This window comes from Mauremys mutica, chromosome 12 (genome assembly GCF_020497125.1).
Source record: "Mauremys mutica isolate MM-2020 ecotype Southern chromosome 12, ASM2049712v1, whole genome shotgun sequence".
NCBI lineage: Eukaryota > Metazoa > Chordata > Testudines > Geoemydidae > Mauremys > Mauremys mutica.
The window spans coordinates 7,564,048-7,591,010 of record NC_059083.1 but is presented as its reverse complement, the minus strand read 5'-3'; the positions used below and the strand labels follow the sequence as shown (position 1 = coordinate 7,591,010).

The 26,963-nt window shown below is 47.0% G+C and overlaps 1 protein-coding gene across 1 annotated transcript in view; it reads right to left on the bottom strand.

The window, feature by feature from the left end:
* LOC123345853 (E3 ubiquitin-protein ligase TRIM39-like) overlaps window positions 1-26,100 on the bottom strand; it is a 45,330-nt gene extending 19,230 nt beyond the window's left edge. Inside the window, exons 1-2 of the mRNA XM_044982913.1 lie at window positions 25,642-26,100; window positions 16,523-16,618 (exon numbers count right to left, since the gene is read on the bottom strand). Of these exons, the coding sequence (XP_044838848.1) occupies window positions 16,523-16,618; window positions 25,642-26,100 (555 nt within the window). The remainder of the gene's footprint in view (window positions 1-16,522; window positions 16,619-25,641) is intronic.
* Between the last annotated feature and the right edge of the window lie 863 nt (window positions 26,101-26,963).

Here is a 26,963-nt window from a genome sequence, read left to right as displayed (position 1 = left end):
AGTTGAAAGACTGTACTTGAGGAGTCTTTATCAATGGTTCGCTGTCAAACAGGGAGGATGCATCTAGTGGGATCAGACAAGAGTCTGTCGTGAGTGTGGTATTTTCATTAATGACTTGGATAATGGAATGGAGAGCATGCTTATAAAATTTGCAGATGACACCAAGCTGGGAAGGGATGGAAGCACTCTGGAGGGCAAGATTAGAATTCAAATTGACCTCAACAAATTAGAGAATTGGCCTGAAATCACTAAGATGAAATTCAATAAAGACAAGTGCAAAGTACTTCACAGAGGAAGGAAAAACTAAATGCACAGCTACAAAATAGGGAATAAGTGGCCAGGTGGTAGTACTGCTGACAAGGATCTGGGGATTATAGTGGATCACAAACTGAATATGAGTCAACAACATGATGACGTTGTGAACAAGGTTAATATCATTCTGGGGTGTATTAACAGGACTGTCGTATGTCAGACATGGGAGGTAATTATCCCCTCAACTCAGCGCTGATGGTGTTTCAGCTGGAGTCCAGTGTCCAGTTCTGGGCACCGCACATTATTAGGAAAAATGTAGACAAATTGGAGAGAGTCCAGAGGAGAGCAACAAATGATGAAAGATTTAGAAAACCTGAGCTATGAGGAAAGGTTAAAAAAACTGGGCATGTTTAATTTTGAGAAAAGAAGACTGGGGGGGGACCTGAAACAGTCTTCAAATATGAGTAGAGTTGTTATAAAGAAGACAGTGATCAATTGTTCTCCACAGAAAGTACAACCAGAAGTGATGGGCTTACTCTGCAGCAAAAGGGATTTACGTTAGATATTACGAAGTTTTTCCTAAGGCTACTTCTACTCTGCACAGCTTGCAGCAGCACAGCTGTATCGCTAAAACCTTGTCGCTGTAAGGCTCGCAGTGTAGCCGCTTTTTGTCAGCAGGAGAGCGTTTTTTGTCTCCCGACGACAAAGCGTTGTCCACATCGGCTTTGCGTTAAAACTTTTGTCGGTCAGAGAGGTGTTTTTTTCACACCCCGAACTGACAAAAGTTTTAATGTCAAAAGTGCAGTGTAGATATAGCCTATAACTCTGGACCAGATTTCCAAGGGAAACTGTGGAATCCCCAGCATTGTAGGTTTTTAAGAACTAGTTGGCCAATCACCTGTCAGGGATGGTCTAGAGCAGAGGTCCCCAATCTGTGGGGCATGCTCCTCTGGGGACATTCGGGGGGCGTGGCTGTGGCCTGGCTCAGCCCCCACGGGGGGGAAGGGTCACCTAGCTCTGCTCCTGGCCTCAGCTCCCGGGGCTCCACTCCTCACTCTAGCTCCCAGCCCCATGCCTAGGCCTCTGCTCCCAGGGTCCCATCTGTGGCCCTGCACCTGGGGCTCCGCTCCTGGCCCGGGGTCCCATCTACCAGCCCCGCATCCAGAACTCCAAGCCCATCCCCAGCTATGGCACCTGCCTCAGGCCCCCCTTACCCTAGTCTCCATCCCCCACTCCCCGTCCCGGAGCTGTGGCCCCACTCCCGGTCCCAGCTCATGGGGGGCGGGGCACACGAGGTAAAAAGGTTGGGGACCACTGGTCTAGAGTTACTTTGTCCTGCCTCAGCACAGGGGGCTGGACTTGATGACTTCTCTAGATCTCTTTCAGCCCTACACTTCTAGAACTTTTTCTCCCATTTTCGTGGAATCATAGCCTAAACATTGTCAGCTACTCTTAATGATGCAGATGGGCTTCTCACATCAGACAAAATTATATCCATGATGAAAAATAAAATTATCTGTCTCTGTCTTGAGACCTACAAACCCAGATCCCCATATGGTTATTTTCTGTGACTAAAATGGTGAAATAAAGGGTTCACAGTATTGCCAATTCCAAGCATTCAAGAATGGTGAATCAGGCCCCAAAAATGTACAAGAGTAAAATTTGGGAATTTTGTTTATTTGCCTTCTAGTTTTTAAGCCTTTAGGATTTAAGTTTTCAAGCTTTTGTCAATAACGATGAAGGCTAGAAACAGAAGCTGAGACCCTCATGTAACTGTATGATTCCAGGAGCAAGAGGTTTAAGAATACCAAATATTGAGAATCTTGCAATAATATGCAAAAGCTGGCAATGCTGTGTTCAAATATATTAACTGCAATTGGTTAGATTTGCAAAAAAAATCTTTTTGCTAATGCAGCTACTGTCTTTAGATGCCTAGTCACGGACCACAGAGGGTTAAATATTGCTTTATGGTTAGGCCACAGTATTTCTCTGTTAAGTGTCCCCTGTTGGAAGCTGTCTTCAGATTTTGAGCCACTTTGGGCACATTTTAACATGCCTTACTGTCATAAACCCATGAAAATTATGCAAACACATTCTGCAAAGTGTTTTGAACCTTCAGGATGGGAAATACTGGAGAAAGTTAAGTCATTAGTAAGGATAAGATTATGTCACACAGATCACAGAAGAAGAAGTTAGTCACCTTGTGCAGTAACAATGGTTCTTCGAGACGTGCATCCCGGTGCGTCCCTGTGCCTGAGATCAGAGATTTTTAGTACTAGTGCTCGGTCAGGGCATGCACAGGAGCCATCTCATGTTGCCGTTGGCGCCTCGTGTAGCACATGCACCACGCAACCCCTTTAGTTCCTTCTCTACTGCAGAGCTCGGCTGTGTGAACTCCGAGGGGGGGGGGGGGTTGTGGAGCACCCACAGGGACACACATCTTGAAGAACCATCCTTACTGCACAAGGTGAGTAACTTCTTCTTCTTCGAGTGGTGTCCCGGTGGGTGCTCCACTTTAGGTGTCTGTAGAGCAGTGCCCCCCAAGGGACGGTAGAGCTTCGGCGTTATATGTGAATAATGGATGAGAGCACGGTAAGGCCAACTGTAGTGTCTGAAATAGAGCCTTGGGTGATGGCATAGTGTTTTGAGAAAGCGTGCTCTGATGTCCAGGTTGCAGCTCTACATATAATCTATTAAAGGGACATGGTTTAGGAATGTTATCAATGTCGCCATGGCTCCAGTAGAATGGGATCTGATGCCCAAAGGAGGTTCTTTGTTGTGTAGTTGGTAGCAAATTTGGATACAGGTGGTGTGGCAAAGTACCTGCTTCTCCTCAGCAGGCTCAGTCCTTTTTAGCCTTGGAGACACTGGCTTGGGCAAAGCAAATCCTTCCAGGTAGCACAGGGTCTGGCTGATCCTTCCCATAGTCAGTCCCTTGTGCTGGTTTTCTCCCCTTCTGGGGACAGAGGGCAGCCTTCCTTGCTGGAAGGGTTCAGAGCCCTGCTCCACCTAACTTGCTGGCAGCTTCCCTTCTTCTCTCACTCTCCCCCCTGCTTCCACGCTAGGGAGGGTTTAAAAAGGTCTCCAGCAGTTGGAGCCAGCTGAACCTAATTAGTTCCCTGGTAACTCCTTTTCCAGCTGAACCTTATTTCCCCATGGCTCTTTCTTCTCAGTGGATAGGGAGAGGCCTTTTAACCACCTGGGACTAATTACTACCCCTCCCTTTGTAGCCATTTGTCCTGGGTTTGCCACATATCCCCCCTCAACACTATGGGGTTGGGCTACTTGGGTCAGAAAGCAGTGCACCCTCGACAGGCCATCCGCATTGCCATGTTGGGTTCCAGATCTATATCGTACTGTGAACTGGAAGGGTTGAAGCGACAGAAACCATCTTGTTACCCTCGCATTTTTGTCCTTGTTTTGGTGCATCCACTGCAAAGGGGCATGGTCCGTGACCAGGGTAAACCTCCGCCCAAGTAGATAGTAGCAGAGGCTTTCTATGGCCCATTTTACTGCCAGGCATTCCTTCTCCACTATGGCGTATTTCTGTTCCCTAGGTAGGAGCTTCCTACTGAGGAAGCGGATGGGGTGTTCGTCATCTCCGACCATTTGTGAAAGCACCGTGCCCAGCCCCACCTCAGAGGCGTCCATTTGTAGGAAAAACTCCTTCCCCCAGTCTGGGGCTACGAGTACAGGGTGTGTGCAGAGGGCCGTCCTCAGATCTGCAAAAGCGGCTTCGGCTGCAGCAGACCATTTTACTATGTCTGGGCCCCGAGCTTTGGTTAGGTCTGTTAATGGGCATGCCCTGGTGGCGAAGTGGGGAATGAACCGCCTATAGTACCCCACTAGTCCCAGGAATGCTCTGACCTGTTTTTTCCGGAGTGGTCGGGGCCACTTCTGTATAGCTTCTAACTTGTTGAGCTTGGGGCTTCACCATGCCCCTCCCCACTATATACCCAAGGTACTTGGCCTCAGCTAACCCGATTGAACATTTGGAGGGATTTGCAGTCAGTCCTACCTTCCTCAGGGTGTCCAGGACCACTTCTACCTTCTCCATGTGCGTCTCCCAGTCAGGGCTATATATGATGTTGTTGTCGAGATAGGCTGCTGTGTACTTTCCATGGGGTTGTAACAGTTTGTCCATTAGCCGTTGGAAAGTAGCAGGGGCCCCATGCAACCCAAAGGGGAGAACAGTGTACTGATATAGTCCTTTTGGAGTTGCAAAGGCCATCTTCTCCTTGTCAGCCTTGGCCAGGGGGATCTGCCAATAGCCCTTGGTAAGGTCAAGTGTAGACATAAACTGTGCCTTTCCCAATCTGTCAATCAGCTCATCTATCCTGGGTATAGGGTATGCATCAAATTGGGACACTTCATTCAGCTTGCGGAAGTCGTTGCAGAGCCTCATGCTGCCATCCGGCTTAGGCACTGAAACCATGGGACTGGACCATTAACTATGAGATTCTTCGATGATTCCTAAGGCCAGCATCTTCCTGACATCTTTCCTAATCTCTTCTCTCTTGGCCTCTGGGATCCGGTATGGCTTGACGTTCACCTTCACTCCAGGCTCTTTGAAGATGTGATGGTGAACCTCAGTCGTCCTGCCTGGCTTTTCTGAGAACACATCCTGGTTGCGTTTGATCAGGTTAATCACTTCTGATGGTTGTTCCTGAGTCAACAACAGGGATATTCCCACCAGGTCGGGATGGTTGCTTTTAGGGGATAGTGCCCCCAGAGCAACCACTGGAGCTTCTCTATCCTGCCAAGGTTTCAGCAGATTTATATGGTAGATCTGCTCCAGCTTCTGGCAACCCGGCTGTCGGACCTTATAGTCGACTTCTCCTATAGCTTCTATTACCTCATACGGCCCCGGCCACCTGGTCAGGAGCTTGCTCTCCGCCGTGGGTATGAGCACCATCACCGGGTCCCCAACCTTGAACTTCCAGGTCATTGCTTGACGATTGTAGTACGTCTGTTGAGCCCTTTGGGCCTTCACCATGTGTTTGCGCACAAGGGGGACAACTCGGGCTATTCTGTCTTTCATCTGCAGCACATGTTCAACGACGTTTCTCCCCGGGTTCAGCTGTTCTTCTCAGTCTTCTTTACCCAGGTCCAGTATGCCGTTGGGGTGGCGACCACATAACAGCTCGAAGGGGGAGAACCCAGTGGAAGCTGAGGAACCTCCCGTATGGTAAACAGCACATAAGGCAGCAGGGCATCCCAGTCTTTCCTGTAACGACTAATCAGTTTCCATAACATGTTTTTCAATGTCCTATTAAAACGTTCGACAAGGCCATCGGTCTGGGGATGATAGACCGATGTTCTAAGGGTCCGTATGTGGAGCATTGTACATAGGTCCTTCATCACCTTAGACACAAAGCGGGTCCATTGGTCTGTCAGGATCTCCTTAGGTATTCCTACTCTGGAAAAAATCTGGACTAATTCTTTGGCTATGGTCTTGGACATAGTATTCCGTAGGGGAAGGGCCTCGGGGTATCAGGTGGCATAATCTAGCACTACCAGAATGTACTGATGGCCCTGGGCTGACTTCTCCAATGGCCCTACTATATCCACAGCTATTTGCTCAAATGGGACCTCGATAATTGGCAGAGGTACCAGAGGGGCCCTAAAGTATGGTCGAGGCCCACGTATCTGGCATTCCAGACAGGAGGTACAGTATCGCCGGACTGCTGCATAAATGCCAGGCCAAAAAAACCTCTGGAGAATACGATCAAGGGTCTTCTTACCTACCCCTAGATGGGCCCCGAACAGATGACTGTGGGCCAGATCCATTACAGCCCTCTGATGCTTCCGGGGGACCAAGAGTTGTTCTATGACTTGCTCTTGGACGTGGACTACTCAGATCCTTAGAACATAAGAACGGCCGTACCGGATCAGACCAAAGGTCCATCTAGCCCAGTATCTGTCTACCAACAGTGGCCAATGCCAGGTGCCCCAGAGGGAGTGAACCTAACAGGCAATGATCAAGTGATCTCTCTCCTGCCATCCATCTCCATCCCGTGACGAACAGAAGCTAGGGACACCATTCTTACCCATCCTGGCTAATAGCCATTTATGGACTTAGCCACCATGAATTTATCCAGTTCCCTTTTAAACATTATTATAGTCCTAGCCTTCACCACCTCCTCAGGTAAGGAGTTCCACATGTTGACTGTGCGCTGTGTGAAGAAGAACTTCCTTTTATTTGTTTTAAACCTGCTGCCTATTAATTTCATTTGATGACCCCTAGTTCTTGTATTATGGGAATAAGTAAATAACTTTTCCTTATCCACTTTCTCCACACCACTCATGATTTTATATACCTCTATCATATTCCCCCTTAGTCTTCTCTTTTCCAAGCTGAAGAGTCCTAGCCTCTTTAATCTTTCTTCATATGGGACCCTCTCCAAACCCCTAATCATTTTAGTTGCCCTTTTCTGAACCTTTTCTAGTGCTAGAATATCTTTTTTGAGGTGAGGAGACCACATCTGTACACAGTATTTGAGATGTGGGCCTATCATGGATTTATAGAAGGGCAATAATATATTCTCTGTCTTATTCTCTATCCCCTTTTTAATGATTCCTAACATCCTGTTTGCTTTTTTGACCGCCTCTGCACATTGAGTGGACATCTTCAGAGAACTATCCACAATGACTCCAAGATCTTTTTCCTGACTCATTGTAGCTAAATTAGCCCCCATCATACTGTATGTATAGTTGGGGTTATTTTTTCCAATGTGCATTACTTTACATTTATCCACATTAAATTTCATTTGCCATTTTGTTGCCCAATCACTTAGTTTTGTGAGATCTTTTTGAAGTTCTTCACAATCTGCTTTGGTCTTAACTATCTTGAGCAGTTTAGTATCATCTGCAAACTTTGCCACCTCACTGATTACCCCTTTCTCCAGATCATTTATGAATAAATTGAATAGGATTGGTCCTAAGACTGACCCTTGGGGAACACCACTAGTTACCCCTCTCCATTCTGAGAATTTACCATTAATTCCTACCCTTTGTTCCCTGTCTTTTAACCAGTTCTCAATCCATGAAAGGACCTTCCCTTTTATCCCATGACAGCTTAATTTATGTAAGAGCCTTTGGTGAGGGACCTTCTTGTCAAAGGCTTTCTGGAAATCCATGTACACTATGTTCATCGGATCCCCCTTGTCCACATGTTTGTTGACCCCTTCAAAGAACTCTAATAGATTAGTAAGACATGATTTCCCTTTACAGAAACCAGGTTGACTACTGCTCAATAATTTATGTTTTTCTATGTGTCTGACAATTTTATTCTTAACTATTGTTTCAACTAATTTGCCCGGTACTGACGTTAGACTTACCGGTCTGTAATTGCCGGGATCACCTCTAGAGCCCTTTTTAAATATTGGTGTTACATTAGCTAACTTCCAATCATTGGGTACCGAAGCCGATTTAAAGGACAGGTTACAAACCTTAGTTAATAGTTCCGCAACTTCACATTTGAGTTCTTTCAGAACTCTTGGGTGAATGCCATCTGGTCCCGGTGACTTGTTAATGTTGAGTTTATCAATTAATTCCAAAACCTCCTCTAGTGACACTTCAATCTGTGACAGTTCCTCAGATTTGTCACCTACAAAAGCCAGCTCAGGTTTGGGAATCTCCCTAACATCCTCAGCCGTGAAGACCAAAGCAAAGAATCCATTTAGTTTCTCCGCAATGACTTTATCGTCTTTAAGCGCTCCTTTTGTATTTTGATCATCAAGGGGCCCCACTGGTTGTTTAGCAGGCTTCCTGCTTCTGATGTACTTAAAAAACATTTTGTTATTACCTTTGGAGTTTTTGGCTAGCCGTTCTTCAAACTCTTCTTTGGCTTTTCTTATTACACTCTTGCACTTAAGTTGGCAGTGTTTGTGCTCCTTCCTATTTGCCTCACTAGGATTTGACTTCCACTTTTTAAAGGAAGTCTTTTTATCTCTCACTGCTTCTTTTACATGGTTGTTAAGCCACGGTGGCTCTTTTTTAGTTCTTTTACTGTTTTTCTTAATTTGGGGTATACATTGAAGTTGGGCCTCTATTATGGTGTCTTTAAAAAGGGCCCACGCAACTTGCAGGGATTTCACTTTAGTCACTGTACCTTTTAACTTTTGTTTAACTAAACCCCTCATTTTTGTATAGTTTCCCCTTTTGAAATTAAATGCCACAGTGTTGGGCAGTTGAGGTGTTCTTCCCACCACAGGGATGTTGAATGCTATTGTATTATGGCACTATTTCCAAGCGGTTCTGCTATAGTTAGCTCTTGGACCAGCTCCTGCACTCCACTCAGGATTAAATCTAGAGTTGTCTCTCCCCTTGTGGGTTCCCGTACCAGCTGTTCCATGAAGCAGTCATTTAAAGTATCGAGAAATTGTATCTGTGCATTTCGTCCTGAAGTGAAATGTTCCCAGTCAACATGGGGATAATTGAAATCCCCCATTATTGGGTTCTTAATTTTGATAGCCTCTCTAATTTCCCTTAGCATTTCATCATCACTATTACTGTCCTGGTCAGGTGGTTGATAATAGATCCCTAATGTTATATTTTTATTAGAGCATGAAATTTCTATCCATAGAGATTCTATGGAACATGTGGATTCGCTTAAGATTTTTATTTCATTTGAATCTACATTTTCTTTCACATATAGTGCCACTCCTCCCCCTAGACGGTCTGTTCTGTCCTTCTGATATATTTTGTACCCTGGAATGATTGTGTCCCATTGATTGCTCTCAGTCCACCAGGTTTCTGTGATGCCTATTATATCAATATCCTCCTTTATCACAAGGCACTCTAGTTCACTCATCTTATTATTTAGACTTCTAGCATTTGTGTACAAGCACTTTAAAAACTTGCCCGTTTATTTGTCTGCCCTCTTCTGATGTGCCAGATTCTTTTTTATGTGACTGTTTATCATCTGACCAGGCCCTTACATTATACTCTTCCATCCTCTGCTCCTGACTATAACCTGGAGATTCTCTATCATCAGACTCTCCCCTAAGAGAAGTCTGTGTCTGCTCTACATGCTCCTCTGCAGCAGTCGGCTTTCCCCCCATCTCCTAGTTTAAAAACTGCTCTACAACCTTTTTAATGTTTAGTGCCAGCAGTCTGGTTTCACTTTGGTTTAGGTGGAGCCCATCCCTCCTGTATAGGCTCCTCCCATCCCAGAAGTTTCCCCAGTTCCTAATGAACGTGAACCCCTCCTCTCTACACCATCGTCCCATCCTTCTTAATCATATAATATGGCCCTGGGCCTTAACTCTCCCCTTCACGAGGACCCCATTTACCTCGACTACTTCTTTATGGCCTGATCCTGACCAAAATTCCTGAGTGCGGTCCCCATTTTTCCAAATTCAGGGGGGAAAGGGGTCTACCTCCGTCTCCCCATCAGGGAAAGCCCCTGGGAAACCACGTCCAATGATAGGGTTGTTGATGGCCGACCCAGTCCCGCTGTCAGTTGAGCCCCTTCTTTCCCCTGCCAGCATAGACTTCTGGTACTGGGTCAGGATCGCCATCCCCCACCTTTTATCCGCCCTCCGTTCCCTCCGAGTCTTCCAGGACTTCCCCGGTGGGGAGAACAAATTCTGGCTAAACTCATGGAAGGCTGGGGGAGGGTCACCTATCTAGGCCACACCCTGGGTCCCAGGGTCATTATTTTCTTCTACCTCGTCCCCAGGGAGTAGGCTATCAACCCCCAGGAAGTCTCGTCCGATAAGGACAGGGTAGAGGAGTTTCGGAACTACTCCCACCGTCAACTTAGTGGGGTTTCCGAGGACTTCTATTTTTACGGGGATGGTTGGATAATAGTTGACATCCCCATGCACACAGGATATTCCCGAGCGTTTGGCCCGGGATAATTGGTCCTGCCTGACCAGCTTCCCCAAGACTAACGTGATTGCACTTCCCCAGTCTACTACTGCTGTGGGCTCTATACCATTCATTTTAATGGGCCTAGTGTAGCTAAGAGGGACCATCACAACCCCGACTAGACTTATTAGATCACACAGTCCCCCTATATCTCCCAGTTCACATTGCATGGGCTCTCCTAGATTTGGGCATTGGGCAGCGATATGTCCCAATTCGCCACAGGCATAACATTGGTACCCCGCTCGGGGCAGCCCCCTATTTTTTGGGCTGTTGGGCTTCATCCCTCGAGTCTTTCTTCCCCAGTCCTCAAGTCTCTCCAGGACCGCCAGCTGCTCTTCCACCTCCTTCCTCCTCTCCACTGTCCGGCCTGGCACTAGGGAAAACCGGGGCCTCGGCACAGAGACTGGTCTCCAATTCTGGCGCCTTCCTTCCCCGGTGGTCCGAGAAAGTTCTTGGGCTGTTAAGTGTCTCTCTACGAGAGCAACTAGTTCATCATAAGAGGAGGGATCATTTTGGCAGACCCACCCTCGTATGTCCGGCGGCAACCCCCTCATTTACCTGTCCAATACCAGGATTTCCACTACCTTCTCCGGCCCTTGGGTCTCGGGGCAGAGCGACTTCCGGGCGAGGTGGATCAAGTCAAATAGCTGGGACCTCGGTGCTGTGTCATCCTGGTACTTCCACTCATGGAAGCGCTGGGCTCTTATGGCTGGCATCACACCAGGATTTCCACCTTTAGCTGGGGGTAATCCATAGCTGCTTCTGTGGTCATGTCGAAGTAGGCCTTCTGGGCCTCCCCACACAGGAATGGAGCCAGGAGGCCTGCCCACTGGTCGTGGGGCCAGGCCTTCCGCAGTGCCGTCCTCTCGAATGCAAGGAGATACGTCTCTATATCGCCATCTGTTGTCATCTTCTATAAATAGTTGCTCGCTTGTAGCGGCCGAGTCTCCTGGGCCCCGTGCGTCAGTGTGGTCAGGGCTTTCAACTGATTCACTACTTCATTCAGGGTGGCTCGATCTTGGGCCGCCTGGTTCATCAGCAACTGGTTGTCTCCTGTTGGACATGTACTGACTCTTGCTGGGCTGCCACCCGTACTCTTGGTAGCCTCTTGTTGAGCCACAATGGCCTGTATCAATGCCTTCACTACGTCCTCCATATTTTTTATTTATTTATTGTGATTTACCTTGCCCTGAGACAGCTTGCCACAGAGCCTCACTCACTATCACATCCCACCCCTGACACCACGTATGGGAAAGTACCTGCTTCTCCTCAGCAGGCTCAGTCCTTTTTAGCCTTGGAGACACCGGCTTGGGCAAAGCAAATCCTTCCAAGTAGCACAGGGTCTGGCCGATCCTTCCCTCAGTCAGTCCCTAGTGCTGGTTTTCTCCCCTTCTGGGGACAGAGTGCAGTCTTCCTTGCTGGAAGGGTTCAGAACCTGGCTGCACCTAACTTGCTGGCAGCTCCCCTGCTTCTCTCACTCTCCCCCCCTGCTTCCACGCCAGGGAGGGTTTAAAAAGGTGTCCAGCAGTTGGGGCCAGCTGAACCTAATTAGTTCCCTGATAACCCTTGTTCCAGCTGAGCCTTATTTCCCCCTGGCTCTCTCTTCTCAGTGGATAGGGAGAGGCCTTTTAACCCCCGGGACTAATTACTACCCCTCCCTTTGTAGCCATTTGTCCTGCGTTTGCCACAGTGGAGATCCATTTAGATAGTCTTTGGGTCAATATTGCGGAACCTTTGGAGTGCTCTGTTGTGGAGACGAATAGTCTTGGCAACTTGCAAAATGGTTTGGTTCTGGCCAAGTAGAACACTACAGCCCATCTGACATCTAGCATGTGTAAGGCGGCCTCTTGTGGATCCTTATGTGGTTTGGGATAGAACGCACGTAAATGTATAGTTTGGTTAATATGGAAGGGTTTAGCTACTTTAGGCAAGAATTTTGGGTGAGGTCACAGCATGATTTTGTCTTTAGTGAACACAGTATAAGGGGTTCAGCCATTAGTGTCCCTATTTCACTGACCTGTCTACCAGACATGATCACCACCAAGAATGCAATCTTCACTGACATATGTAAAAGAAAGCAAGTCGCTAGTGGTTCAAAGGGTGGTCTTGTGAGGCATTTGAGTACATGGTTCAAGTCCCACGGTGGTTTAGGTTGACGTACTTCCGGATACATGTTCTGTATTCCTGTTAGGAAGCAACATGTGATTGGGTGAGCAAAAACTGATGCTCCCTCTATTTGATTGTGAAGGGCCATAATGGTGGCCAGGTGTACTTTGATTGAACTTTATGGTTAGTCCCAATTCTTTAAGTTCTAATAGGTAGTCTGAGATGGTAGGTAGAGGTGCCGTGGTCTTGCCTAACTGTTTTTGTTGACACCATAGAGAGAATCTCCTCCACTTCTGCAGGCAAGTATTCCTAGTGGTGGATTGACTGCTATTTAGGAATACAGGTTTTACTTTCTCCGAACAGTTTAGTTCTCCGTGTTGGAACCACACAGGAGCCACACTTTGAGATGGTGTTTCTTTGGATTTGGGTGGAGTGTCCAGCCTTTGTTCTGAGACAGGAAATTCATCCGCAAGGGCAGCAGTTGTGGGGCACAGACTGCTCAGCGTGACAGGAATGGAAACCACGTCTATCTGGCCCATATAGGGGCAATGAGAATGATGTATGTGCTGTCAAGTCATATCTTGCGGATGATTCGTGGTATCAGTGGGAAGGCGTACATGAGTGGTGTGTTCCATGGGATGAGGAAGGCATCCTCTAATGATCCTGGTGTTAGGCCTGCCCTGGAGCAGACGAGTGGACACTTGTGGTTTGTCGCTGATGTAAATAGGTCGATTATTGGGTAGCCCCATTTGCGGAATATCACGCTGAAGACACTGTTGTGTATTTCCCACTCGTTTTCCTCTGAGAAGTGCCTGCAGAGCATGTCCGCTGTAGTGTTTTGGCATCCCGGTAGATAAGATGCTGTGATGTTTATATTGTTGTGGATGCACCAGTTCCATAAGTTCATGGCGTCTGTGCATAAGGAATGAGAACGAGCTTCCTCTTGGTGATTGATATAGAACATATGCGCCATGTTGTCGCATATGTTCTATGAGTGGGAGGAAGTGATGACATGCGTTGTGTACCGCTCGAAGTTCTAGGAGGTTGATGTGTAAGTGAGCTTCTGTCACGAACCACTTGTCCTGTATGGTGTGGTGACCCAAATGGGTGCCCCAGCCTATCAAGGAATCATCCATTGTGATAATGACTGATGGGGAGTCCTATTGAAAAGTGATCCCTGAGCAAACATCCTCCGGTTTTGTCCACTATTGTAGTGAGGTGATTACCTTTGGCGGTAGGGTCACTCTTTTACCTAGCCTGTGTTTGCTGAGTGTCTAAATTGTGCTCAACCAGCTCTGCAGATAGTGCATATGGAGTCTCACATACCTTATGATGAAAGTTGTAGCTGCCATGTGTCCCAGAATCTGAAGACAAGTCCTCACTGAAGTTAGCGGACTGATGGTGACCACAGAAATAAGAGTGGTCAGTGTGACAAACCTGTGGTTTGGTAGTATTGCCTTGGCTTGTATGGAGTCGAAGTGGGCTCCAATGAACTCTAGGTGTTGAGTTGGTTCTAGGGTGGATTTCTTTTTATTCATCTGTAGTCCTAACTGGTGGAACAGGTTGTGACGGAGTAGGGAATATTAACCTGGTAATGTTGCATGGGAGTTTTACTAGCTTACTGTCTGCATTAATACTGGATGGTGATGGGAAATAAGGGTGTGACTTCACTGAGGGATGATACCTGTCGGCCAGCATATAAAGGAAGGTGGTTGCTCTTTGTAACCTGATCCCATGAGAGGGTTGGGCCCAGGTGACACCTTCTGCCCAGGAAACTGGACAAAGGCTGGAGGAGGAGCCAGGGTGTGTGGCTGGGTGAGGTTGCTGGAAGGAGTTTCAGTTGGAGCTGGCTGGGAAGACGGGGGGAGCCCAGAACCTGGGTCTGGCCTCCTCACCTCGCAAGATGGACCTGACTGAGGGGTCCTGTTTTCTATACTTACAAGCTCTGTTTTAGACTCTGTTCCTGTCATTTAATAAACCTTCTGTTTTACTGGCTGGCTGAGAGTCACAGTGAATCGCACGAAGTTGTGGGTGCAGGGCCCTGACTGCCTCACACTCAGTGACACAGGTCTATGGTTGTTTGTACCATATTTGCCATTTCTTCTTGGTTGGTATCTATCAGTAGGCAATCGTCTAAGTAAGGGAAGATTACTCCTTTGCATCATAAGCATGCTGCTACTACCATACGTGTTTTTTGAGAAAACTCGGGAGGCAGTGGATAGACCAAAAGATAGAACTCTATACTGGTAATGGTTTGGTCCTACTGTGAACCTCAGGAATCGGCTGTGGGCTGGATGTATAGTAATATGAAAGTATGCATCTTGACGGTTGAGGGCTGAAAACCAGTCCCCCCTGGCTAGTACTGGGATAATTGTGGCCAAAGTGACCATCTTGAACCTGTGGTTGTGTACAAATTTGTTGAGTTTCCAAATATTTAAGATTGGTCTCCATCCACAGCTTTTCTTCTCCATAAGGAAATAGTTGGAATAAAATATTTTCCCTCGGTATTGATTTGGAAGTGGTTCTACGGCACCCTACAACAGGAAGTGGAGGAAGGTGCCCGTGAGAGGGGTCCCTGAAGAGGGTAGGGGAAAATGTGGGTGGGATGGACATGATAGGCCATGGCACTGCATAAGGTGGTGGTGGGTAGGGCCAGGGTTGTCCATACCAGGGCGGCATCTGGACAGAGTGATGAGACTTAGGTTTGGTAACCTTCCATGGAGGTCTCCTCTGTGTTGACAAGGAGTGCTGGGAAGAGAAGTGGCTGTCGTGCACGTCTCCTTCCTGGTCACTATGCTGGGACTGAGGGGCGAAAGAGGCTGCTCAGACCTGCCGCTCGGGGAATGTTCGATGCCGAGTAATGGTGATTGCGGTCCCGAGAAGACCTGCTATGTCGTGCTCATATAGGAATTGCACCAGCCCACATTAGAGTTGCGGTCAGTCTTTGTGGCGACAGTCAGTGTCATTTTCAGTCTGTCTGCTGGAGCCGATAAGTGAATCAGTGCCGATGGCATTGGTGGCAGTGCCGGTTTCTGCGTCAAGTTCTGCACCAGAGTCGTTGGTGCCGTGGATGAGACGTGATGTATCGACTCCAATTCAGTGTGTTGGGGCTTGGCAGAGGTCCGCGGGGGGTGGGGGTGGTGCCGGAGGTGCCCGGTGCCTCATAGGTACTCTCCCTGGATGAGGTCAGCACCTAGGTAAAGACCTCACTGGGGAAGCTCTCTTTTTGTAAGAGTCCCACTTTGGAGAGGTTATGGCTCGCTTCCTAGAAGTTTTGGAAGTTGAAGCCTTGGGAATGAATTAGGGTGAAAGAAATATACATATATATATATATTTTTTTTGTAAGAAAAGTCTTTAAGAAGAACAATTTCAACTATGGAAACTATTTAAAGACTAAAGTACTAAACTATTATCTAAATTTGTTTTCTTCAGAAATTGTCGAAGAGGCAGCACTGCCATGGAGCTCTGTCTGCAGCCGAGGACGGTTGAGAAGGAACTGAAGGGGTCGGGTTGTAGGTGCGCTATATGAGGCACCAACAGCACTGCGAAACAGCTACTGCATGCGCGCGTCCTGACTGAGCACTGCTACGAAAAATCTCCAACACAGGGACGCACCGACACCTAGAGTGGAGCACCCAAGGTGCACCCACAGGGATACCACTTGAAGTAGCAGTCATGGATTCCGTGACTTCCAGAGACCTCTGTGACATTTTCTACCTCAGTCCCAGTGGCCCCAGAGCTCTGCTGCAGGTGGCAGGGGGCCCCCTGTAGCTCCCAACTGCTCTGGGTGGTGGGAGAACCCCAAGCTCTGAGCCACTGCAGGGAGCAGGGGGACCCCGAGCTCTGAGCCTCCAGCCCTGGAACTCTGAGCTGCTGCAGGCAGCAGGGGGACCTGGACTCTGAGCCGCAGTGGGGGAACCTGGAGTTCCCAGCTACCGTCCCTGGAATTCTGATCCGCTGTGGGCAGTGGGAGACCCTGAGCTCCGAGCCTCTGTGGGCAGCAGGATCTGAATCCCCTCCGGTGGCGAGCTCTGACCCCCTCACTGGTGGCGGGTGCTGGACCACCCCCTGCCAGCAGGGCTCAGGCTCTCAGCCGCTCCACCACTGCCCAAGACTTCAGTCATCCCCCATCAGCTCCCCCACCCCCATTATTTTTAGTAAAAGTCTCCAACAGGTCATGGGCTCCCATGAATTTTTGTTTATGACCCATGACCTGTCCATGACTTTTACTAGATACAACTGTGACAAAATCTTAACCTTAGTCAGTAGTAAGAATTAAGACACCTACCAACAAAGTGGCAATTTTCTTTTCTTCATTTAATTTTAATGCCTCTGTAGCTTCTTTATAGTTTGTACAGTTTTGTATGTCGTCCTGAAAGTTGTCCTGCAAATAAGAATATTTAAAACATTAATTTTGGTTCTTGTGTTTTGTTTTTATACAAGCTAGAATAGTTTCAAATGTGTGTAACCCACATGATTTATAGCGAAGCATTTGACTTTCGTTCTTCAAGGCAGGGGAAGAGAAGCAGAGGGGAAAAGACTTGGATCTTAGTAGCACACTGCGTTTCTACAGGATGTGCAGGGAGCAGGGCCGTGCAACTCAGTTTGAAGAACCCAGAAACTCCACAGTATTTACTAGGGAAACCCTCTGTTAGGATAATGTTTGATCCACTGCGGTGCATTTTGTGGGCTTAGTGGGGGAGCTTGGGGGAAGCATTTGTTAACTGCGTGTAAGTTTCACAGGGGTATCAGCTAAGTGCTCTGAACTGGGATTCTGTGTGAGAGAGAGAAGGGGACAGCACTTGGTGAGGTGAGAGTTTGTGAATTCTTGCCCGACTTAGCTGGGTTTATGGGGAGACGATGGTGCCCTATAGAGTCAGAGCCTTACAGAGATCCAGGAAGTGGATATTTTAGATGCTGATCGCAATCCCTTTTCACTTTGGATACATGCTACATTATATATTGTATTTACATGTGTTGTGTACATTAAATGTTTGTTTTACTAAGAAAGTGTATGGTACTCTCTCTTCGAAAACTGACTGGGAATTAACAACATCCATTTATCAGGGTTTTACACACAACAGCCCTGAGGGTTAATTCTGTGTAATGCTTTCTGAAAAAGAGAACTCTGACCCGTGCTTCAGCCAGGAGGTGCAGGAAGAAGGGGAACATATACTTACAGGGGATATTACCTGAGCATTCCCTCCCCAGCCCCCACTGCATATGCATTTTTCCATACTGCTCCCTTTGTATGGAATATCCTGCCAAGTCATTTTCACCAAGTCAATCATGGTCTGGACACCACAACGGGAGAAAAGAAGGTTTAAACTTGCTCCCCACCCCCAGAAAATAAAAAAAAAAGTGATTGCATATTAAGTTATTCTAGTGTAAGAGTAAATTGAGTAAGATCTTTTATGAAAGCTTACAGGGGAATGAACTTCATCATCATTATGAGATATGTATACAGGTTATTGTTATGAAGATATGTTGCCAACACTTTGGAGGATAAAGCTAAAATTCAGAGGGATCTTGATAAATTGGAGAACTGGGCTATAGAGAAACAAAATGAAATTCAACAAAGACAAATGTAAGGTGCTACACTTAAGGAAGAAAAACCAAATGTACAAATACAAAATGGAGGATAACTGCTTGGTAGCAGCACAGCTGAGAAGGATTTGGGAGTCATGGTGGATCACAACCTCAACACAAGTCAGTAATGTGATGGTGTGCAAAAAAGGGAAATGCAGTGTTAGGTTGCATTAACAGAGGCATAGCATGCAAGTCACAGGAGGTGATAGTATAGCTCTACTCAGCACTGGTTAGGCCTCAGCTGGACTACTGTGTCCAGTTTTGGTCACCAATGTATAGAAAAGATGTTGAGAAACTGGAAAGGGTCCAGAGGCCAGCGACAAAGATGATCAAAGGGATCGAATGTAAGCAAAGGCTGAAGGAGCTGGGTATGTTTAGTTTGGAAAAGAGGAGATTAAAGCAGTCTTTAAATATTTAAAAGGTTGCTATAAAAAGATGGAGAAAAGTTGTTCTCTCTTTCCACAGAGGCAGGACAAGAGGCAATGGGTTCAAACTACAGAATAGCAGGTTTAGATTAAATCTCAGGAAAAACTTCTTAACTGGAAGAACAGCAGGACAATGGAACAGATGCCTCGAGAGGTTGTGGAAGCTCCTTCGCTAGAGGTTGTCAAAAGGAGGCTGGAGCCATCTGTCTTGGGTGGTTTAGACACAATAAATCCTGCATCTTGGCAGGGGATTGACTAGATGACCCTTGTGGTGCCTTCTAACCCTATGGTTCTAACTGCGGTGCAGCTTCAGCATAACCTCACAACAAGGTGGTAAAGTAGGTGAGCAGGGAGGGTCTATCTCCCCAACCAGATGAAACTGGCTTCAAGCACCTAGCCATTGTCCAGCCCAGGAAAACACAATTAGAAGCAATCAGAGCAAATGGGAACAGCTTGAAACAGAACAGAAAGCCCCTGACTTCAAAAACTAAGACAGGAGGGCGTTTTCCCCACTGTGAATAGCTATAGTGACTGAAGAAAAAACCCCTGCAAACTCTTCTAAAATGGAAGGGGTTTGAACTGAAAATCATCCTGAACTTGGGGAACAGCCTACAGACAGGAGGCTGTCCATGAATGCTGGACCCCTTCTATTGCTAGAGGGCATGCTGGGAAACTGATTTAAGACAACAGGTAATTACAATTAGAAAAAGGGATTTTATCAAATATGAAAGTATAAAAACTGAGGTTGTCTCTCTATTTCTGTGTAACTTGTCTGTTTGCTTTCCCTTACTATTTCATCTTTGAATTTGTGATTTTTTCAATTAAATAAACCTTTTGTTTATTTTTATCCCAAGCAGGTGTCTGGTGTGCAAACTGTGTGGGTGTGTATGCCAGAGTAAGTTGGCATCTGCGGAGCTGGTTTCACGCATTCGGGGATGACAAACCACATCAAAGGGAAAGTCTGAGGGTCTGGTAGCTAAGAACTCAGGGAGGACGGATTTGGGGAGACTCAGGACTGGAAGGGCTGTTGGGGTCACCTTGAAAGGAGTGACTAGGCTGGAGAAAGCCACAGTGAGTCCTTATGCTTGTGGGCAGGCTACTAGTATCAGGGCTCTGAACCATAGCCAGACACCACCAAGCACCCAAAGTTACCAGGCAAGTGGTGACAGAACCCCTTCCTGGTCTGGGTGGGTCCCAAAACAACATCACAACTATCTTCTCCATCAAATCCCTCCTAAAAAGAAAAAAACATTTGCCATATCATGAGAAATAAGGTCAGGTTGTTTTACTTTTAAATTAACAAAATAATCAAATTAACAAAAAAATCAATTTCTTGGCTGTCTTCTTGTTCTCTGCCCATGAACTCTAGTCTCAAATGCCTCCCTAAGGGATTCCCTTTATTCATTCTTTGTACACGCCCATACCATCTCAGTGTCCTCTCCTGCAGCTTCTCTGATACCACAGACCTTGGTCTCACTCCTGATATTACCATTCTGCATGTTGCCCAGCAATGCTATCCCTCTCACATCCCTCAAACATCTCATTCAAATGGCTTCAATCTTCTCAAGTGCCTCTCTTTGGTCATCTGTCTCTGCTCCATACAGAAGAACTGGTCTTACTATAGTTTCATATAGTTGTCCCTTAAGTAATCTGGGCATCCATTTATCATAAATCACTCCAGTTATATTGTGCCAGACTTCCCTTGCACTAGGCAGCCTTGCTTGCAGTTCTTTGTTCGTTTCTCCATTTGCCACTAACCAGTAGGGTGGCCAACTTTATAATTTATCAAAACTAGAGACTGAGTGCCAGAACCTCCTCCGCCCCCTGCTCCGCCTCTTCCCCTGAGGCCCTGCCCCTTGCTTCACCTCTTTCCCTTAAGGCCCCACCCCTCTTCTCCTCCCCCCTCCAGGTTGCTCGCTCTCTCCACCACCCTTTCTCTGCCAGCTGAGCAGGGCTTTAGGGGTGGAGGGGTGACTGGGACAGGATCCTGGAGACAGAGCCAGGCTCCGGGGTGTGAGAGACTGGGGCAGGGAAAGCCACGCTCCAGGGTCGGGGTGGGGTGACTGGGGCAGGGCGGGAAAGGGGGTAGGAGCTGAGTGGGGCAGGATGGGGGAGGAACAGGACAGCTGCACTCCAGGACTGGAGGGGTGACTGGGTCAGGGCGGGAAAGGGAGAGTCACACTCTGGGGGTAGGTGGTGAGTGTGGCAGGGTGGGGGATGGAGAGCTGTGCTCCGGGAGGGGTAAGTGGGGCAGGAACGGGACAGCAGCGCTCCAGGAGCAGAGGGGTGACGGGGCAGGGTGGGAAAGGGAGAGTCACGCTCTAGGGGTAGGGGGTGAGTAGAGCAGGGGCAGGAAGGCAGAGCCGCGTTCTGGGAGTGGGGAGTGACTGGGGCAGAGAAGGGAGAGCTGCGCTCTGTGGGAAGGAAGTGGATAACTGGGGCAGGGAGAGCTGGGCTCCTGGGATGAGGTGAGTGGGGCAGGATGGGGGAGGAACAGCTGCACTTCAGGAGTGGAGTGACTGGGGCAGGGCGGGAAAGGGAGAGTCACACTCTTGAAGTAGGGAGTGAGTGGGGCAGGGAGGGTCGTGCTCCAGGGGTGGGGTGAGTGGGGCAGGGAGAGCTGCACTCAGAGAGGATGGGGGAGCCACCAGTACCTCTCTTTCCAGTCAAAACCCGGACACCTGGCATCCGTACTAACCAGCCCCCAAGGTACTTAAACACCGAAACCTGATTTAGAGTCTGGCCCTCGATGCTCATGTTCATCTGTTTTGGTTCCACATGACTTCAGTCTTTTCTTGACTCATTTTGAGGCCACCGTTTGTTAGTTCCCTGTTCTAGGCATCAGTTGCCTGGATTAAATCTCTCACTGTTGGCCATTAGCACAATATTGTTGTTGTGTATTTGGTTGTCATGGCAATAGAACCTTGTGTAGCTATGGCAACTGAGTTAGACTATTAAGGGATAACCCAGCCAGCTTTGGCTGGCTGTTAGTTAGTTCTGAGTGTGGAAATAAATGGCTGCTACAAGGTTTACAGCTCTCTGTCTCCAGTGATTGCTTCCTAAAACTGTTGCCCCCAAGGATATAACAAATGTCCGCAAAGATCAACTTTGTATCACCTTCCATTTGCATTTGCTTACTTATGAAGTCCATCACAATTATGAATAGTAATCGACTAAGTGCTGATCCCTGGTGGCGCTCAATCACCACCACAAAGCCCTACATTACACCATGACACTTTTGTCATGGAACCACCATACAAACCCATCACCATCCGGAAGATCCTCCAATACCCCCACAGAATTGTAGCAAAGGCACCCGCAATTGCCTAGTACCCCTAGGTACTTTGTTGAATGCTTTCTCCAAAAGCAGGAAAGCCCAACTGTGCCCTACAGCAACTGTCTAGCAACCAAGTACCATCTGTCATCCCTTTTCCATTTTTAAAACTAAACTGCTCCTTTCCTAAAATGGGCTCCACTATTCAGTGAATGTGATTATCTAAGTTTCATGTAATGGAACAGCAGCTTAATTCCTTGGCACTTTGAATAATCATGTGTGTCACCTTTGTGTGTGTATATCAGTACCAGTATGGACTTCCTCCATTCTCTTGCAATTGTCTTCTCTTTGACTTACACAAGTTCTGCACACAGTTTGGAGAGTGTACAAACTTCGCCCAAGGCTTTGACCATTTCTGCCATGACTTTGTCTGGATCTGCCACTTCTCCATGTGCCACCTTCAGCAGTGCAGTCTTAATGTCTGCCTCTGATAGGTCATCAGCATCTATAATTATTGGTCCACATAATGGTAGTGTAGCATATAAAGTGTTCTTATTAAGTAGATCTCATAGTATTCTTGCCATCAGTTAGGTCTCCTGTCACAAGCAGTCTGCTTCATGCATGAGATCGTGTGTATATATTTTGGCAAATTGAGGGCTGTTGCTCAACTTCAGTATATAACTCATCTAAAGCTAGATTTAGAGCCTTTCCGACTGCTTGCTCTGCTGCTCGCTTGGAAGCTCTATAGGTGGCAACTGCTTCTTCTGAAGGGTTATTTTCCATCATCTTCCTGGCTTCTCTCTTATTTCTTACTGCTTTCTGCACCTGCTTGTTCCATCACCATTCTTCACAAGATCATGGTCTATCCAGTTTAGCGCATCCACGTAGCATTTCAGCTTCTTGGACCAATACATTCTTGAAGATACACAAATTGGAAAAGCAGAAGAGGAACTTTTGGCTCAAACTTGCGACTGTCTCTGTAAATTTGTCTGCCTTTGCCCCACATCCTGATGTGTGTTTTATTGGAGCAAAGCTTATGCCATACAAAAAACAAAACAAAACGCACGAGCAAACACTTAACTACATTTGCAATGATCTGATTCCCATGTGCAATTGCAGTTGTTTCATTGCTGTTTGTTGCAAAGCTGTGCAGAGGCAAACATTTTATAAATATACGGCAGTCACTGCTCTGAAGGGCTTACACTCTAAACCCTAAGGCCTGGACACACAAGAGGAGTTAGGCAGGCACCTGAGTCCCTGTGACAGGCTCCACTGTGATGCACAAAATTCTACTGAACCCTTTACATTCCTAAATTCACTCTGTACCTAAGTTTTTGCAGTAATGTTCCCTAGGGGCCTATGTCTCTGCCTCTGCACATGTGCAATGCAGCCCCATGCTGGACATTGGATGCCTATCTCCTAGAGCAATCCACAGGAGAAGATAGGCATTTGGCTGCCTAAGTCATGTGTAAGGTCCAATCCGGTAGGCATGCTCAGAGGCTGCCTATCAGATCGGGTCCCTCAGGCAAGTTTACATACAACGGTGGGCAGGCAGGCAAGAAGGGCTTCCCTCATAACTTTCTGCCAAGAAGCCAGAGCACTCACCTGGGATGTGGGACACCCCTGGTTCAAGTCTCCCCTCTGCCTCAGGGAAAGATGAACAGGACTCTACCATCTCTCAGGTGAGTGCTCAAACCACCGACCTGTGGGGCTCCCTCAATCTCTCCTATTGAACTGTTCCACTGTGGATAACTTTTGTGACCCAAATGACTCAGGGAGCAAAACCCCTGCTACATCTCCGTTTTCATCCTTGAACCTCCTAAAGCACATGGTCTAGCTACTCCTGCAGCCTTGACTTCCTCGCTTTCTCCTTAACTCTTTATAATCTGGATTTTATCCTCCACTCCATTGAGGCTGCTCTCACCCATAATCTGGTCCTGGCCAAGTACAAGGGTCTCGCCTCTTTCCTTCTTTCTCCAGTTTTCTCCTGCATTAATTACTATTGATCACTTCATATATATATACATACACATCTCTCTCTCTCTCTCTCTCTCCCTCCCTCTGCTACTGCTTCTGCTTTCCTTGACAGCCTCCATCTCCTCCACCTTCTTATTCCGTGGGGTTTCCACAAGGCTTCATCCTGGGATCCTCCTCTTTTCCCTCTGCACTTGTCCCTGAGTGAGCTCAACCACTATCATGGCTTCAGTTACCATTATTACACTGAAGATCCTTAGATCTACCTCTCCCCACCTGACCTCAACTCCTCAGTTCAGACTCGCATCAGCCACTGTCTCTGAAATTTCCTCCTAGGTCTCCCTTCGTGAACTCAAACTGCACATTGAACACAATGGGAACAACCCTCCCCTCACTCCAAAAAAGATATCGTCTCCTCCATCAGTTGACAATTCCATGACTCTTATCGTTCCCTGGCGTTTGAAAGATCAATGATGTCCTTGACTCCTCTCTACGCTTTACCCATTGCTCAGGCTACTGCTACATCCTGTTACTTCTTCCAAACTCCCTCCCTTCATTCCATCCCTCCTATCCAAGTTTGTGTCCCCTCCTTGATATCCCACTTGGACAGCTTCAGCATCCTCCCTCCTGTCTCCCTGACACCCACCACGCTCCCCTACGATTTCACTAAAATGCTGCAACAAACTCCTCTTCCTCTCACACTGTCTGACCACATCACTTCCATTTACAAGTCACTCCATTGACACTGCATCCCTTTCAACATTATTTCCTCACTCCCTGTCCTCTCTTTCAAGATCCTGCACAGCTCTTGCCCTGCTACATCTCATCTCTGGTCACCCACTCTATACTCCACTAATTACGCCTCCCTCCATGTGCCTCTCTCTCACTAATGCCTATGCACCTTCTTCTAGTCTGCCCCCTATACCTGGAATCTCCTCTCTGATCCTGTAGACAATGCATCTTCCTTCTATTCCTCTTTCGTATCCCTCCTCAAAACCCAATTTCCCCCACAAACTCACACAATGACCTTGTGGCCTATAAACGATTAAAAAAAAATATCAATCATGTTAAAAAAAATAATCAAGCACTCCCAATAACTCATTCTGTGCAATCCTGATTGTTCCACCTCTATTCCCTTGCTTACTATTATCTTCCTTCCTCTGTTCTTTTGCCTGCATTATCCATTTGGCGTCCAGTCTTGTACCAATGAAGTCAGTGGGTATTTAGCCATTGCTTTTAAAGGCAGGATGATAATATGTAAGCTCTCTGTGGCAGGGAATTGTCTTATATTATGTCTGGATGCTTTAAGGGATGAGATTTTCAAAGGCACAAATGGGAATTCTGTACTTAATTATCATTTGTGCCTTTGAAAATCTGCCTCAACAATTAATAGTCTAGCACTGGCCTCCTCTCTGCCCTCTTCCTACAATCTCACCACAGTCCCAGGAAGTTTTCTCCCAGGATGCATTGTCAATGAAATTGATGTAAGTTAATATCTTAGTTACTTTTTAAAAAGTAGGTGTTTTGGTTACAGTAACTATTTAGGCCAAGATTTTCCAAAAACAGGAGCCTAAAGTTAGGCTTTTAAACCCATGTTTAGGCTCCTGTCTACTTTTCAGAAGTACCCAACAAATCCCATTGACCTATGTCTGTTCTATGTTACTGCTGGTTTGTCTTTTGTCAGACAGTTGCTACATTTTAACGCTGGGCGGCATAGTATATAAAAGAGGCACTGTCTGTGCTTTATAAAGAAATAAAGGCTTTTCAAAGGAGCCTAACTGAATTAGGTGCCTAAACCCTATTGAATTTCACTGGGATTTGGGAACTTAATTCCCTTACGCTCCTTTGAAAATTCCAGCCTGTATTTTTGTTTTAATTCCCATTTTAGGGATATTATGTATAAAGTTATAGGTTCATTAATCCAACTCTGTAATGATAGAAATGATACAAAGTCCAACAGTGCGGAGGCCTATTGGATATCTGGTATAATCCTCTAAAGGGATTGGCAGCAGCCTTACTAATTGAAACACTTCAAGTTAAGATGAGACAAAGAAGGGGGCAGGAGTGTGAAGACAAGATGCAATCTAATAGGGTTTTATCACTGCCATTTCACTTAATCTAACACAAATGACTCAGATTTCCCACCTTCAATGGCTTGACCTCATCCTCTACGGGAAGCACGTCATGGTAGTGGTGCTCAAAGGATAGATCACAGTCCTCACAAATGACTTTGCTATGATGCTCACAGTACAGCTTTAAGGGTTTCTTGTGTTCCTCACACAGTTTCTCTCCCTCTGACCCTTTCACAGTGGGAGCGCTGACTTGCTTGGCTATTTCTTCCAGCTGGGGGTTAGGCCTCACTTGCTTGGCTATTTCTTCCAGCTGGGGATTAGGCCGGATATTTCCCTTCCGAAATCTTTTCCTGCACTGAGGGCAGGGGAAGTCTCTCTTCAATCCCTCCCAGCGCTGGGCGATGCAGGAGCGGCAGAAATTGTGCCCACAGTCCAGGGTTACCGGATCTTTAAAAATATCCTGGCAGACTGAGCAATTCACTATGTCCCGGAGGCTTTTTAGAAGGTTGCTGGTGGCAGCAGCCGAGGCCATGGCTCCTAGCAGAGAGGAAAGAGGAGTATAGTAAGTTTCACTTTCACAGAAATCAGTTTGTTACTGAATGAAAAGGGCACTGCTCTTCCCAGCACAGGACACACCCTCAAGGCTCCTGTGTGCAGTTTGTTACCTCCTGACCTGTTTAACTGTAGCTTGGAAAGGAGAGAATTGCCTGGAGTTTTTTTATGATGGGGCATGTAAAACAACAAATAGTGAGGAGGAAACTGAGCTCTTTGAGGCAGGGAGTGTCTCTTTGTTCTGAAATTCCCCCACCTATCTTGTCCTGTGGAGTCTGATCTGGTAGCCATGTTCAGAGCACACCTATCCCACGACTACCAGATCAGGTGCTGCATAAAGTATGGCTGCAGAAGGAGGCAGTGTCCTCTAACTTTTAACCTAGAGGTCAGCGCACTTATCCAGGATGTGGGAGTCTCAGGTTCAATTTCCCCCTCTGTCTAAGGCAGACCAAGGATTTACACCTGCATCTCCCACCTATCAGGAGATCGCCCTCAACACTGAGCAATGGCATATTCTAGGGGTTAGTGTCTCTCAGTCTCTCCTCTTGAAGCTGCTCCACTTGTATGACATATTTAAATAGTCACTGGGCCAAAAAGAGAGACTGATTCTACAGCCCAGAGGTAGGAGACCCAAGATTCAGGCCCTGCTTATGTGACTATTTAAGTATTTATACCCTGTGGGGCATCTTCAACAGTAGAGATTGAGAAAGCCTGCACATCAAAATACCTCATAGCTCTGTGGTTAGGGTAGTCACCTACACGGTGTTCAAATCCCTGCTCTACCTCAGGCGGAGCAGGGATTGAACCTGGGTCTCCCACATCCTAGGTGAGTGCTCTAGCTGC